At 52.0% G+C, this 14,648-nt stretch overlaps 1 protein-coding gene across 1 annotated transcript in view; it reads left to right on the forward strand.

The window, feature by feature from the left end:
• Positions 1–14,648, forward strand: part of SIPA1L3 (signal induced proliferation associated 1 like 3) — a 235,551-nt gene that overhangs the window by 136,399 nt on the left and 84,504 nt on the right. Inside the window, exons 3-4 of the mRNA XM_082862975.1 lie at positions 2,732–4,561; positions 8,422–8,552. Coding sequence (XP_082719101.1) covers positions 3,040–4,561; positions 8,422–8,552 — 1,653 coding nt within the window. The 5' untranslated portion in view covers positions 2,732–3,039. The remainder of the gene's footprint in view (positions 1–2,731; positions 4,562–8,421; positions 8,553–14,648) is intronic.

Below are 14,648 nucleotides of genomic sequence, written 5' to 3' on the forward strand. Positions count from 1 at the left end.
TTGACTAAGAATACATGTAAGTAATGCAAATGGTAGCCAGTGGTGTGCAATAAAAAGTAAGGCTCCTTTCTGCCCCGTCTTCCAAAACACAGATCCTGGGGATACACAGTAGCTCACATTCTTTTTTTTTTTTTTTTAACATCTTTATTGGGGTATAATTGCTTTACAGTGGTGTGTTAGTTTCTGCTTTATAACAAAGTGAATCCGTTATACAAGCTCACATTCTTATGGGGGGAGAGAGGCCAGGAATAAATCAGAGACATAAGTGAGTATAAGTACTAAAGAAAATAAATGAAGCAGGGATGGGGCTGGGAGTGGAGAGGAAAGATACCCAGTTTCCCTCCCCAGGGGCAACCACCATGAGCAGTTTCTTGAAAGTCCTTTTAGAAGTCATCTCTGCATGTTAGTTTGTTGCTGTCGTAGCTGTTGTTTTTGTTTTTCAGGTTGGGAGATGTTGCATACAGTTCTAGATTTCTGGTTTCTCTTGAAAAAATCCCATGATCAGGCATCCACATGCCTGCAAGGCTTGGTTGCAGAAGCTGAGGCCCAGCTGCCTCTTTAGAGGACGCCTCTGCTCTCCAGGTCCCCGCGGCTTCACCTGGCCTCCATCTCCCCTAACCAGCCCAACCCCGGGTACTCTCCACTTTCCTGCCCCTTCTCTGCCACCTCCCCTGTATGCCTCCCTGTGGTACCTTCAGGAATGCTCATGGGGAACCAGGAAGAGGGCGCTTTGCGCCCCAGCCCCACCTCTCCCCTCACCTGGTTCTCACTTTCTCAGAGGCTATAGGCTCCCCTTCTTTTTTGCTCCATGAATCTGCTTCATGCTTCCCCGGCGGTGCCTCTCTGCCAGCTAACTCCATACCTCCAGGCATGAGTTGTGAAATGCCTCCTACACGTGTACACGTGTGCACACACACACACACACACACTCATACACGTGCTCACACAGGAGGCCTTCCACTTACTCAGAAAGCACCAACACTCACTGACTCACATGAGTCAGTCACATCACTCACAATGGCCATGTCCAGTTCCACATTCCAAGGGAAAGTAATTGTTAGTCACCTTGAGTCAGATGCCCAGGCCGACCCAGCACTCTGCTGCCCTGAATAAAATCAGTACTGTTGGCAGGAGAAAGAGGCACAGCTGCTGGGACAAGCAGCAGGTTCTGCCACAGGCCATGATCTACTTTCCGCTTCCTTCCCCACTGAGGGTTTCATCTTCCAGAAGCTCAGGGTAGAGACAAAGGGAAGTGATCCTGCAGAGTACTTTACGTTGCCGGGCAGAAGAAGAATGAACTCCCTTCCCCAGAGGTCCGCAAGTCAGGATGCACCAAACACATCAGGTCAGGTGGAGGCTGTCTGTTCGCTCATTCATACACTTGTGAACAAGTGTCCTGGACACTATTCCAGGAGCTGGGGCTACATCAGTGAACAACACAGATCGCCCTGCCATTCTGGAACTGATAATTTAGTGATGGAGATAACCAGTAAATAGCAAACTAATTTCAATTAGTGGTAACCTCTAAGGAAAAAGAAGAGAGCAGAGTGACAGAGAAAGGCTCCTAGAGTGGTTTGGGAAGGCTTCATTAAAGAATGAATATCAAGTTAGGGAACCAGCCTGGTGAAGGACCGAGGAAGGATACCCACACATCCTGGATGGGGCCTGATATGTCAGAAGAACAGAAAAGAAGGCCAGTGTGATGGGAGAGGCACATCCCTTAGTTGGGGCTGGGGAGAGGCAACAGAGAGACTGGCCAGTCCTGTGGGGCTCATGAGCCAGCGGGAGGAATTCGGATTTTATTCTAATGCAGTAAGAAGCCACTGGGGACCTGTCAGCAAAGAAGCAATAGGAGCTGATCTGCCAGCTCTCATAGTATCAATATTTATTAATCACATAGATTTCTAGAGACATTCCCTCCCCCAAATCCACCAGTGCTCATGGTGACTCCTCCATCTTTTTCACTTCCTTTCTGACGGGGTGGCTGGTCAGGTGGACTACAAAACAGATGGACAACCGTGCAGCCTCTGTGTACAACCACCAGTAGACAGGACTCATGGGGGGCAGAGGAACATGTGCAATGACACCACAGGGAACAGTCAGCCAGATCCTGAAAGTGAGAAGTGCCACAGGACAAGTGACCTCATTCCTTCCATAAGTAAATAGCATCAAGATGGGGGAGGGGGGGTTGTAGAGTAGTGGAGACTTAAGAAATATATATGCCAAAGCAGGGTACAGATCTTGTTTGGATCCTGATTTGAACAAGTCAACTTTCAAAAGACATCTTTGAGACAGTGCAGGGAAATGTAATGCAGTTGGGGTATTACATGACATTAAAGAATTATTTATCTAGATGGGTATGATAAAGGTATCGTGGTTACTTTTTTTTTTTTTTGAAGGCCTTATCTGCTAGAGATACAAGCTAAATTATTTATAGGTAAAATGGCCTGATGTCTGGGATTTATTCTAAAATATTGTGCCAGAAACAAAGTGGAGGAGTAGGGGAACAGATGAAACAGGAAGGGCCAATAGTTAATAGTGTTGAAGCTGGTGGGGTGGCTTATCGTGTCCTTCTCTCTGCTTTGGGGTATGTTTGACATTTTCCATAATAAAACGGTTTTTGTGGTTTTGTTTGTTTGTTTTTAAATGAGTAAAGCTGTCAAAAACAAAAGGTCATTCTCTGGGAGCAGTGTGCCGTCGCATCTCACCTTTGCCTTTTCTCCCTTTTCAGCATGGCAGGGAAGGCACCCCTGCCGCCTGCCAGCCCTCGCGCACACCTGCTGCTTGCTCGGCCCCGCTGAGCCACTCAGTCTGGAGGCCCCGGGACAGCGCCTGCCTCGTGAGGTTGTCCTGGCTCAGTTGTCCACAGCGATGGTGGAGAACTGGACTCCACAGGCTCACAACCTTCCCGACAGGCTTCAGGGGCCAGAATCCTTCATCCTGGGACTGGTGGCCCTGAACAATGGCTGAGGGCCAGGGGACCCCATAAAGTTAGTCTACAGCTTTCAGGGGCCAGTAGCACTCCAGTGCCCGTGGACTATGGCCACCTATCGGCCCATTCCCAACGATGGTGTGGACCTGGCCGTCAGCTGTGGGACCAGGGCAGCCGATGTCCTCCCGGGCCCGCACACAGGGGACTACGCTCCCATGGGATTCTGGGTCCAGAACGGCAGCATGCCCCAGCCTGTGGGTGAGAGCCCGGCCAGTGCCACCACCCGCCCCAGTCCCACCACCCCCGCGGTGCCCAAGATGGGCGTGCGGGCAAGAGTGGCCGACTGGCCACCCAAGCGGGAGGCCCTGAGAGAACAGAACAACCCCAGCCCCTCACAGGACACAGATGGCACAAAGGCCACAAAGGTGGCCCATTCCATGAGAAGCGTACAGAACGGACAGCCCCCCACCAGCACCCCGGCTTCCTCAGGGTCCAAAGCCTTGCACCGACTCTCCAGGAGAAGGTCTAAGGATGTGGAGTTCCAGGACGGGTGGCCCCGGTCCCCCGGCAGGGCCTTCCTCCCGCTGCGGCACCGCAGCAGCAGCGAGATCACCCTCAGCGAGTGCGACCTGGAGGACGCGGCGGAGCCCCGGGGCGCCCGGCACACGGGGGCGCTGCCGCTCTTCCGCGAGTATGGGAGCACGTCCTCCATCGACGTGCAGGGTGTGCCCGAGCAGAGCTTCTTCGACATCCTCAATGAGTTCCGCAGCGAGCAGCCCGAGGCCCGGGGTGCCCCGAGCCTCACTGAGCTCCTGCGGGTCGATCCCGGCCGACACGTGGCGGGGGGCGGCAGTGGAGCCAAGGGGGACGCCCGCAACGGGCAGCCCGCCAAGGACGGCCTGCTGCCACTGCAGCCCATGAAGGAGAAGGAGAAGGCCCGGAAGAAGTCCACGCGGGGCCTGGGCGGTGGGGATGCGGTGGACTCGTCCATCTTCCGGAAGCTGCGGAGCAGTAAAGCCGAGGGCGAAGCGGCCCGGTGCCCCGGGGAGGCCGAGGACGGCCGGAGCCCCCCGGAGGCCAGCAGGCCGTGGGTCTGCCAGAAGAGCTTCGCCCATTTCGACGTGCAGAGTATGCTGTTCGACCTCAACGAGGCGGCCGCCAACCGGGCGTCCACGGCCCAGCGGCGGAACACGACCACCGGGGCCTCGGCCGCCTCGGCCATGGCGTCCCTCACGGCGTCGCGGGCCCACAGCCTCGGCGGCCTGGACCCCGCCTTCACCAGCACGGAGGACTTGAACTGCAAGGAGAACCTGGAGCAGGATCTCGGCGACGACAACAGCAACGACCTGCTGCTCAGCTGCCCGCACTTCCGCAACGAGATCGGCGGTGAGTGCGAGCGCAACGTGAGCTTCTCCCGGGCGGCCGCGGGCTCCACGGGCAGCAGTGGTGGGGGCGGCGGAGAGGGCCGCCCTCCGGAGCCCGCCCTGAGCGCCTACCGCACCAACGCCAGCATCTCGGTGCTGGAGGTGCCCAAGGAACAGCAGAGGACGCAGAGTCGCCCACGGCAGTACAGCATCGAGCACGTGGACCTGGGCGCCCGCTACTACCAGGACTACTTCGTGGGCAAAGGTGAGGTGGGGGCAGACAGGTGGGCGCAGCACCTGGTCTCTGAGACTGTCACTGCTCATTCATTCGCTGCCAGGCCCTTCCCTGGGCACCAAGGGTGCAGAAAGACACAAGACCTCCCTCAGAGAGGGGCTGTGAGGATGCACGGAGTCCAGCCTCATGACACATGGGTAGCACTTTAAAACCCCGAGCTACATGAAACAGTAGATATGCATTAACTTAGCAAATATGTGCTTGGGTCAGCTATGTGCCAGGGCACTTTCTAGAGCTGGGGGATACTGTATTGACCAGCTTGAAACAAAAACCTTGTCTTCCTAATGTCTTAGTGGGGTAAGACAAACAATAAAACTAGATAAATATGTAAACTATCTAAGGTGTGGTGAGTGGCAAGTGTGGTGGAGAAAAGTAAAGCAAGGAAGAGGGAAACAGTGTCAGTGCTGGGAGTTGCATTTTCAGTAGGGAATGGTCAGGGAGGGCCTCCTAGTGAGTGCCCTTTGAGTACTGAGGTGAAGGAGGTGAGGGAGGGAGGCTTGTGGAGATTGAGGACAGTGTTCCTGACACGGGAAACAAGTGCAGTAGTCCTGGAACACTGGAGGAATAGGATGGAGGCCAGTGTTGCTGGGACAGAGTGACTGAGGGAGAGTGGAAGGAGCTGAGACAGGTGACAGGGGCAGATCATGTGGGACTTTGTGAGCCACAGTGAGGACTCTCACTTTTACCGTGAGTGAGATGGGGCCGCAGGAAAGTTCTGAGCAGGAGAGGGCCTTGATCTGACTCAGGTATTCTCAGCCTCCCTCTAGGGAACAGGCTGTGGGGGCAGGGGGAGCTGGGAGACCGAGGAGGAGGCTGCTGCAGTGGTCCAGGCAGGGGATGATGATAGGGAGGTCTAGGGGAGCCTAGGAGGGGGGAAGAAGCTGGCAGGTTCTGGATTCCCTTTGACGGCAGAGCCGTTGATGTTTAGAGGGTGTTAACACAGGCATCACACATGGTTAAGTTCATTAGTGCTGATGAGGCAATCCTAGGAGGCAGCAGAGCATAGTGCAGAGACCACAAACCCAGGCAGCCTCGGGGACCAGGTAGGAGACAATAGAGGGAAGCAAACCAGGCAGGGACTGCACAAAGGGCAGCTCCTGCTCAGCTCCAGCTCACTGTTGTCATCAGGAAGTATAGACAAGCTCAGTGTTGCCAGCCTTTCCAATTTTTCTAGATTCTCCTGAAATTCAAATTTTTTTAGTATGGATTCTCCTATGTCAATTCAGAATTGAATTGATATAGTAACAGGCTTAAAACAACGTAGAAGTTTATTTGTCTCACATAAAGAAGTCTGGAGATGTGCAGCCCAGGACTGGTATGGTTACTCCTCAGAAACAGTGGAATGCCAGCCTTAGTGCATGGCCTCCGAGCCCTCAGGGTGGTCTCCTGGTCCAAGATGGCTGCTGGAGTTCCAGCCATCACATCCATGTTTCCAGGCAAAGAAAAGGAGGAAAGGATTCAGGCAAAATGTCAACTCAGCACCCCTACCTTTTTTTTTTTCAAGTCAGCCCCTTGTAAAGAACATTTTCAGAAGTCCCAGCCAACTGCTTCTGGTTATTGGCCACATCTGTCTGCAAGGCAGGCTGGGAAATGTTAGTTTTTAGGTAGACATAGCCCCTCTCTTTTCTTCCTCCAAGAACAGAGGGTTTCTCTTAAAATGAAAGAAGGGAAGAAGAGGTAACGGATAGGCAGCCAGTACTCCACAGCAACTAGTTTAAAATATTTTTAAAAGCAGTATCCTAGTCAAATACAACAAATGTCAACTAGATCGTCCAGAGTACAGTCTCTGGAGGTCCACCAGTGTTGGAGTCCGACAGCCCTGGGTTTGGGATGTCTTTTTCATAGCTTATTAGCTACGTGACACATTTTACCCCTTGGACTCCGTGTCCTCATGTGAGGAACAGAGATGATTGTAGCAGCATCACATGCCCAGAAACAAAATGACACAGAGACTGAAAATTAAGGGGTGAAGAAAGAAGTTCAGACAGTCACTAACCAAGAGAAAACTGGTGAGGTGACATCAGTATCACACAATATAGATTTCAAGGCTAAAAGCTTTGTTAGAAGAACCAAAAGGGCCATTTCTTACTGACTTTTTAAAAATTTACCCAGAAACTGTAATAGTTGTGAACCTTTGTATACCTGGCCACCTGTTTGAGGGGTATATAAATAAAAAACTAATACAGCGACAGGGAGACGTGAACAAATCCACAACCCATGGGAGAAGTTGACAGGGTCGCTCTTTGAAATTGACGAATCTAGTAGCCAGAAAGTAAGGCTGAGAGGATTTGAAACCTGGTTTTGCATTTATATTATATTAATTTTCTACCTAACCAACAGAGAACACGTGCTTTTCAACTTGCACATAGGAATACCTACACGGAAGGACTGTGGTTAGGATCAAATAAGATTGTACATCAAAACAGTTCTTCATCAGGCAGATAGTGGGTACTTATCATGGAGCATTAAAAAGAAGCTTTTCTTTAAAAGAATGATTTCTTTGTAGCCCTGGAAACTCATAAATAAGTTAGTCATTGGTCAGTGTTTATCGATTGCCTATTCTATGCTAAGACCGCAAGGTACTGGGTATGCATTGGCGGAAAACAAAACAGATCCTGCAGCTGTTTCAGGAATGAACTGATATCTGTGGAGCACACTTATTCTGTTCTCTGACCAGCTGGGGAGATTGTTTAACCCACTGCAGGTGCTGTTCTTATTGGGACCATTAATTAACACACATTTGAGCCTTAGATAAGCCTTTGAATCACCAAGAGCATCTTATGAGAATAGGAACCAACATTTAAATATCGAGAGCGCTGGGGTGGGAAAGAATTTCTGGCAGTGCGTAGCTGCTGACTTCACGGACTTAAGACAGACGGCTGGTCGGCATCTACCACAAGCAGGAGATACTTGGGTTATATATCAGTTAGAACTGTTTGCCTGGAAGGATTATAAGACAGCAGCATGTTTTTTTAAAAAGGGGAGACAGCTGTCATTTTGGGGAGAGAACAGGAGACTTCCTCCATGACTTGGTAAAGTCTCTGTCACCATAAGGAAAAAAAGAGTAGTGTTTAAGTTTCCTACATCTATAGAAATATGGTTAGATAAAGGTGACACTTGGGGACTGGAGTCATGGTCCTTTTCTGTGACAAACATCATGCCCTGGGGGTAGTACTAGCCAACACATCTCATGTGCTTACTCTGTGCCCGGCCCTGTGCTGAGTGCTCCATGCTTATTAACCTGTTTAGTCCTTACAACCGGCTGAGAGAGGGCTCCATCCTTCCTGGCACCGTTGTACAGATGAGAATGCCATCAGGCGACTTGGGCCACACATCTAATGAGTCCAGGGCCCGGATTTCAGCCGGGCAGAAGCCTCTCTAGACTAGAATCTAACCACTTCACGAGGGCTAATTGGCAGCTAAGCTGCTGAACATTTGCAAATATGGGATAATCACAGCGAAGCTAGGTTTATAACATGGCACGCACTGTACTAAGCGTTTTTGGTTCGTAGCCTCGTTTCACTCTCACATCGGCTCTATGAATCATGGGTAGCGTGAGGGCCCCCCATTTCCCAGATGAGAGCGCTGAGACTCAGGAGATTTCTGTGGGGTATAGTAAGGTGGGCTTTAACCTCTTAACGGTCTCTCCATTGAGTGTGATCGTGACCAGCCGTGAGGTTTGTGTGACCAGGATCCCAAGAGCCCGCACAAGAGCTCTGTACGGGTTGCACAGGAGCCTTCCCCGGCTGTCCTCTCAGCAGGCCTGCCGTGGGACGTCACCCCTCCTTCCCAGAGAGCTGACTCTGAGCTCACCTGCTCTTCCCTCTCAGAGCATGCCAATTACTTTGGCGTGGACGAGAAGCTGGGACCAGTGGCCGTGAGCATCAAGCGGGAGAAGCTGGAGGACCACAAGGACCACGGGCCTCAGTACCAGTACAGGATCATCTTCCGGACCCGCGAGGTAGGCCCCATTGCTATTGTTATTATTACATAAATCACAGCCACTCACATCTATGAGCCCTTACTCTGTGCCAGGTTCTGTGGGTAGGTGCTTCCGCTGTTTCAACTCGTAATCCTTCCAACAGCCTCAGGAGAACAATCCTGTCAGTCTCCCCATTTTACAGAAGGGAAGACTGAGACTCAGAAACATGTCTGAAATCAGTGACTAAGTGGCCAGGATTGGAATCCAGTGTGTCTGACTGCAGAGCCCAAGATTCTGACATTTGCAAAAGATTAACTGTGATGAATATAAAAAATAAAGGGAGAGATATAGGGGATTCTTTCAGGATTGTGCGATGCCCTGCAGAGTGGAAAGGAGAACTAAGGCAGCAGGTCTCGGGCGGGGCAGGAATTGGGGAATCTCAGCAGCAGGCACTGCCGTTGATGTTGATCAGCTCAAAACAGGCCCAGCCTGCCTACTTTCATTCAGAATAGGGGATCCCATTGTCCTGGCTAGGTCAGAGGTCTTCCCTTGCAATAAATGTCAGCTGTGGCTAGGGAACAAGGCCCGTTGGGGGCACCCTGCTCGATTAGGACTCTTAAGTTGTAAGTGGCAGAAATCTACTTCTATCTGGTTTAAGCCAGAAATAGAACTCATTGGTTTATGTAACTGCAAATCCAGGGGTAGGAATGGCTTCAGGCATAGCTGGACCCAGGCACTCAAATGATGTCACCAGAACTCTGCCTCCTTATCTCTCCCGCTCAGCTGGCTCTGCTGCTTTTTGCATTGTGAATGTCATCCTCTCCTGCTACTAACAAGCTCTCTCCATGTCATGGGAAAATGGGGACCGGCTGCTCAAATCTTTTCCATCTTTATACTTTCTCCTCCACGTTCTTATCTGCTGAATCTCTGGGAAGGACTCTGATCGGCTCTGCTTAGATCACAAGCCTGGGCCAGTCACTGTTGTCAGGGGTGATAGAGGACTCTGTCTAGATCTAGGACATGTGCTCCACCCTGGGTCCAGGGGCCGGACTGGGCACTGTGATCGACAGTTCTGTCAGAGCCACCCACAGGTGGTGGTAGGGGGGTGGTTCCTCAGCAAAAGGTGGGGAGCTAGGCCAGTAGAAATGATAGAGACTTCCAAAAGACCTCAAAGGAAGACCTTTTCAGAAAAGGAGCAATCATCAGCTGGGCAGGCCCCCCCAGTGGATCTCCCTCACCCCTGCATTACCCCATCCCCCTTGGGCCTGGGCTTTTGCACAGACATGGGAGCCCAACAGGCAGGCACTGCCAGGGAGTTTGGATGTGGAGCCGGCCGATCCTGGACCTCATCCAGGCCGGCAGATGCCGCACCGAGGGCCGTGGCCGCATCCCCTCGCGAAGACCTTCCCGCCGAGGGGGGAGTGAGATGACACAGATGGCAGCGTAGGGGAGGCAGCCCCAAAACCTTTGTGCCCCAGATCACAGGTGGTCACCGGCCCCTGAGTCTCCCCAGCATCCTCCTCCTCCCCTCTCCTCACCTTTCTGGCCAGATGAACACCAGGGCAGAATGTGAGGTGACAGCTCACACTGTATCCAAGTGTTGTAGGACATGTGGGGAGCTGCCAGGTGAAATGACAACAGCCATCATATACTAATCAATAATATTACAGCTGCTGTTATATTGTAGATTTATTCAACACTGTGTGTCAGGCATTTTCTACACCGATTATGTATATTCATTCACTCCCTTTGCTGTGGTTCCTATTCAGTAGGTTGGAAACTGGCTTGGTGCCATTCCTGGCTCGTTCCTGCTTCCGTTCACTTCCCACGCCCAGCGCCCACACACTAGCCTCTGATCCACCCCAGGCTGGGCACAGGGCCTTCGCAGCTCAGGGGCACAGGCCTGGGGTTCATCCACTCCACGGAGATTCACTCAGCACCACCACCGGCCAGCACTGTGCTGGGCACTGAGGAAACAGCGTAAATAAGGCAGCAGAGATGCTCATGGGACTGCATTTTTGCTGGGGAGGCAGACAATACGTAGATACTCTTGTAAATTATACTACGTGGTACATGATGACAAGGTGGAAAGTAAAGCAAGGAAGAGAGATAAGTGCGGGGGTGTTAAGATTTTTAGACAGGATCGTCAAGGGAGGTGTCACTCGGAAGGGAACATTTGAGTAAAAGACCTGAAGAAGATGAGAGGAGCCATGTGGACATCTGGAAGAGTGTTCCAGACACAAGGAACATCCAGTGCAAAGGTCCTGAGGCAGGACCAGGCCTGGCACAGTCACTCAGCAGCTGTGAAACCTTGGGCACGTGGCTTCTTCTCTCAGAGCCTCTGTTTCCCCCGTGGGAATCCCACTCTCACAGGACCATAGTGTGGGCTTGGTGAGGTTGCCCATATAAAATAGGCAGTGCTGGGCCTGGCACTCGGGGAGAGCCCAGTGAGGATAGCCGTTGGGAGAGGTCTCAGTTTCCTGTCCCCTTGTCACAGTCAGCCCTGTTGACTTTTGGCCCACCGTGAGGTTCATGGCCACAAGCAGGCCTTTCTCTGCCCCTCACACACATGCAGGCCACACGGGTACTCAGTCCTGGCCCCAGCCCCTTGCAGAGCCGCCTATTGGGCACTAAGGCCTGAGGACCTCGTCATCCTGTCATCTGGAGGTAGGGGCAGTGGCCAACAAGGTTTGCCTTGCCCCTTCCTAAGGCCCTTCCTGCCATGGAGGAAGGCAGGAACCCAAAAGTAGTAATGACAGTAGTAATAACCCAAAAGTAGTAATGACAGTAGTAATAAGAACAGCTAACACTTTTAGCACATATTCCTGCCAGGCACTCTTCCGAGTGTTTTATATGCATTGACCCTTCAGATTCTCTCAGTAGTCCCATGATGTGGGTCCCATTCCCCCCATTCTACAGATGAGCACTCTTGAGGCCTAGGGCTGTCACTCGTGAGGGTCCCCCAGTGGCAGAGCCAGGATATGAACCCAGACTGCCTGTGTCCCCAGCCCGTGCTCTTAACCACTCCCCACTCCCTGTGGGGTTGAGTTTGTATTCTGGCTCAGGGAACAGACAGCTTGGGGTTCGGTTGGGCCCTGCCACTCACTAGCCTTGTGAGCTTAGGCAGGTGGCTTTACCCCTGGATGCCTCAGTTTCTTCATCTGTAAAATAGACTTTGTACCGTTTGTTCCTTGTGACCTGGAGAGGCGGGAAGGTTCTCCTGGACCGGCACGCACGAGGTGGTATAGCACAAGGCTGCAGGGTGGTGAGTGCTCTGAGCGGCAGACACTGTGATGACGCTGCTGTCGTGTTGTCACTGTTTCCCGAAAGGTCAGAGGGCCTTTCTGGGGAGTGAAGGTTCAGCTTATGGTCAGAGTTCTGCCCTTCTCCTGTCGACACACACATCTCGGGCTCCGGTTAACCAAGGCATGGGGGCCAGAGCGAAGGGCCCAGGCTGTTTTCCAAGCCAGCCGGCTGGCCTGCCCCAGATGGCCGCCCCCGGCCGCCAAGCAGACCGAGTGGGCTCACATCTCCCAGCAGATGGGATGGGAGTGTTGGCAGCTCTGAGCCTCCCGCTGGGGCGGGAACAGACTGGAGCTGGGCTTCAGGACCACACGCCAAAACATCAGCCCCACCCACCCTGAGCCTGGACAGGACAAGCTCCAGGCCAGGGCTGCCCTGTCCTGAGCCCCTTGCCGGCAGAACACAAGGAATGCCAACTAGCCGGGGACTCTTTGGCCCAGCAGGCTCGGTGGGTTCCCTTTGGCCCCAGATATGAGTTTTTGACAGGCCTTAGTTTTGTGAGGGTTAGAGGTTTAGATTTTTTTTTTCTTTCTTTATTGAAAAAGTAACAGTCACTCATTAAGAATTTAAGCAGTATATATGTATACAAAGCAGAAAAGGAAGAATCTTGTATTAAGTGTAAAAAGCAAGTGTAGTAGCGAACCTCATTTGGGACCTCACTTGTGTTCAGTAGGCACCGATGATGGTGTGATGTAATCTCCAAAGCATACTGTTAAGTGGGGGGGAGAAACAAACTGTAGCTTCCTATTAAGGTTAACTTTTTTTAAAATTTTTAACTACACATATGGCTTTGTGTAAAAACATCCGACGTGTGTAATGTGATAATGGCTAACACATATATTGAGTGCTCACTGTATGCCAGATACAGTGGTAGAAAAGCACCGTACATGGATTATCTTCTTGAATCTTTATAACCCTTTGCGACAGGCACTGTTATTCCCCATTTTATATGTAAGGGAACAGGCACAGAGAAATTCAGCAGCTTGCCCAGAGTCACACAGCTAGAGAAGGGGGAGAGCCGGGATTTGAACCAAGGCAGACTGACTCCCAAGTGACCTCCCAGGAAGAGCTCTTGGAGGGTGGACGCAGCACAGGGGAAGGCAGGGATGCATCTGAGTCAGTAGCTGGTGGGGAACAACCTGTGCCGATGGTTAGGTGCTGATGTGGCCCTGAATCCCTTTCACAGCTCAGTGAGATGATGCCAGATGTCATCAAGGGTCAGAGCACACAGGGTCTCGCAGCCTGAGCAGCGAGTGTAGTTTTGTTTGGTTTTGTTTTAAGGCAAGGGTTTTTTTTTTTTAATTTTTCTTTTGGCCGTGTCGGGTTTTAGTGGCAGCACGCGGGATGTTCGTTGAGGCATGCAGGATCGTTCATTGCGACGTGCGGGCTTTTCTCTTCTCTAGTTGTGTGTGGGTTCTAGGGCACATGGGCTCTGTAGTTGTGGCGCACAGGCTCCAGAGCACGTGGGCTCTGTAGTTTGCGGCAGGCGGGCTCTCTGGTTGAGGCATGCAAGCTCAGTAGTTGTGGCGTGTGGGCTTAGTTGCCCCGTGGCATGTGGGATCTTAGTTCCCTGACCAGGGATTGAACCCGCGTCCCCTGCATTGTAAGGCGGATTCTTTACCACTGGACCACCAGGGAAGTCCTGTGAGTGTAGATTTTATTGGGAGAGAGACGGAACGCTGTCAGCAGGTTCTGCACAGAGGAGAGACACCATCTGACTCAAGCTGCTGCAGGAAGAATGGACCGGCATGGGGTGGTGGCGGGGCAGGTGCAGGGAGACTGGGAAAAGGCTGCTGTCACAGTCCAGGTAGGACATGATGGTGGACAGGACCAGGTGGAGAGCAGAGGTGGCCACACGTTGCAGCCTGCCAGTGCCCTACTTATTATCGCCAGCAGAGAAGGAAAAGCTGGGAGCTTTTCAAGTAGTGGCTTTTGGTCAAGTCTTCAGAGCCAAAAATGTGACGGTAGGCCACCTGTCTCGAGTGTTGGAAGAGAATGAGGATTTCTGGTCCACGCTGTCTCTTGGCCCCAGCAGAGGGCACTGTGGGGCAGTGTCAGCAGGATAGAAAGGCGCTGATCCCGTTGGTGCATTCATCGAAATTCACAATCCCAGGGCCACCCAGATTGGCAGGGCAGAGCATCCACATCACAGTTTTTCGTGATGTACTTCAAGACTATCCGGCTTATCCTAAGAGAGATTTGTTTATTAATTCCCAAAGCCAGAACTGGGAACTCCCAACCATGAGATCATTCATTCCTAACACGCATGCCTCGTGCCCAGGTCCTGTTTGGCAGGGTTAGGCTGTATGCTTAGAGGCAGTGTCATGACACGTCATTTTTGCCACCTCTTGCATCTGTTGACTTTTTGGGGTGAGCGTGTTTTTCCAGTTAACGCTGATCCTCCCTAGTCTTTAAACCGTAGCCCCAAGTGTATTTTGGGTGCTGACAGCAATCCCCTTGGGGGAGGATTTTTTTTCCCTGTTCTGCTGCAGACTAGGGAGTCTTCTCGCTGTGGTGCTGGAGCTGCCGTGCCTCACCCAGAGCACAGCGGAGCCTGGTGGCCAGCAGCACAGCGTAGATGGAAGCCTGCGCTAGTGATAGTGAGGACGGGAAGCAGCAGGGGCTCTCAGACGGGGCTGGCGGGGTGTAAATTGGTACAGCCACTTGGAAAACGATTTGGCAGTTCAGTAAAATTGAAGATTAACATGCCTGGTGACTCAGCAATTTCTCTCCTAGGTATAAACCCAGACGAAAATGTGTCCATGTGCACTAGGAGATGCTTCCGTGAATGTTCCTAACAGCACTGCTCACAGTTGTCAAACGCTGGAAGCA

Source organism: Leucopleurus acutus (genome assembly GCF_964270905.1).
Source record: "Leucopleurus acutus genome assembly, chromosome: 20".
NCBI lineage: Eukaryota > Metazoa > Chordata > Mammalia > Artiodactyla > Delphinidae > Leucopleurus > Leucopleurus acutus.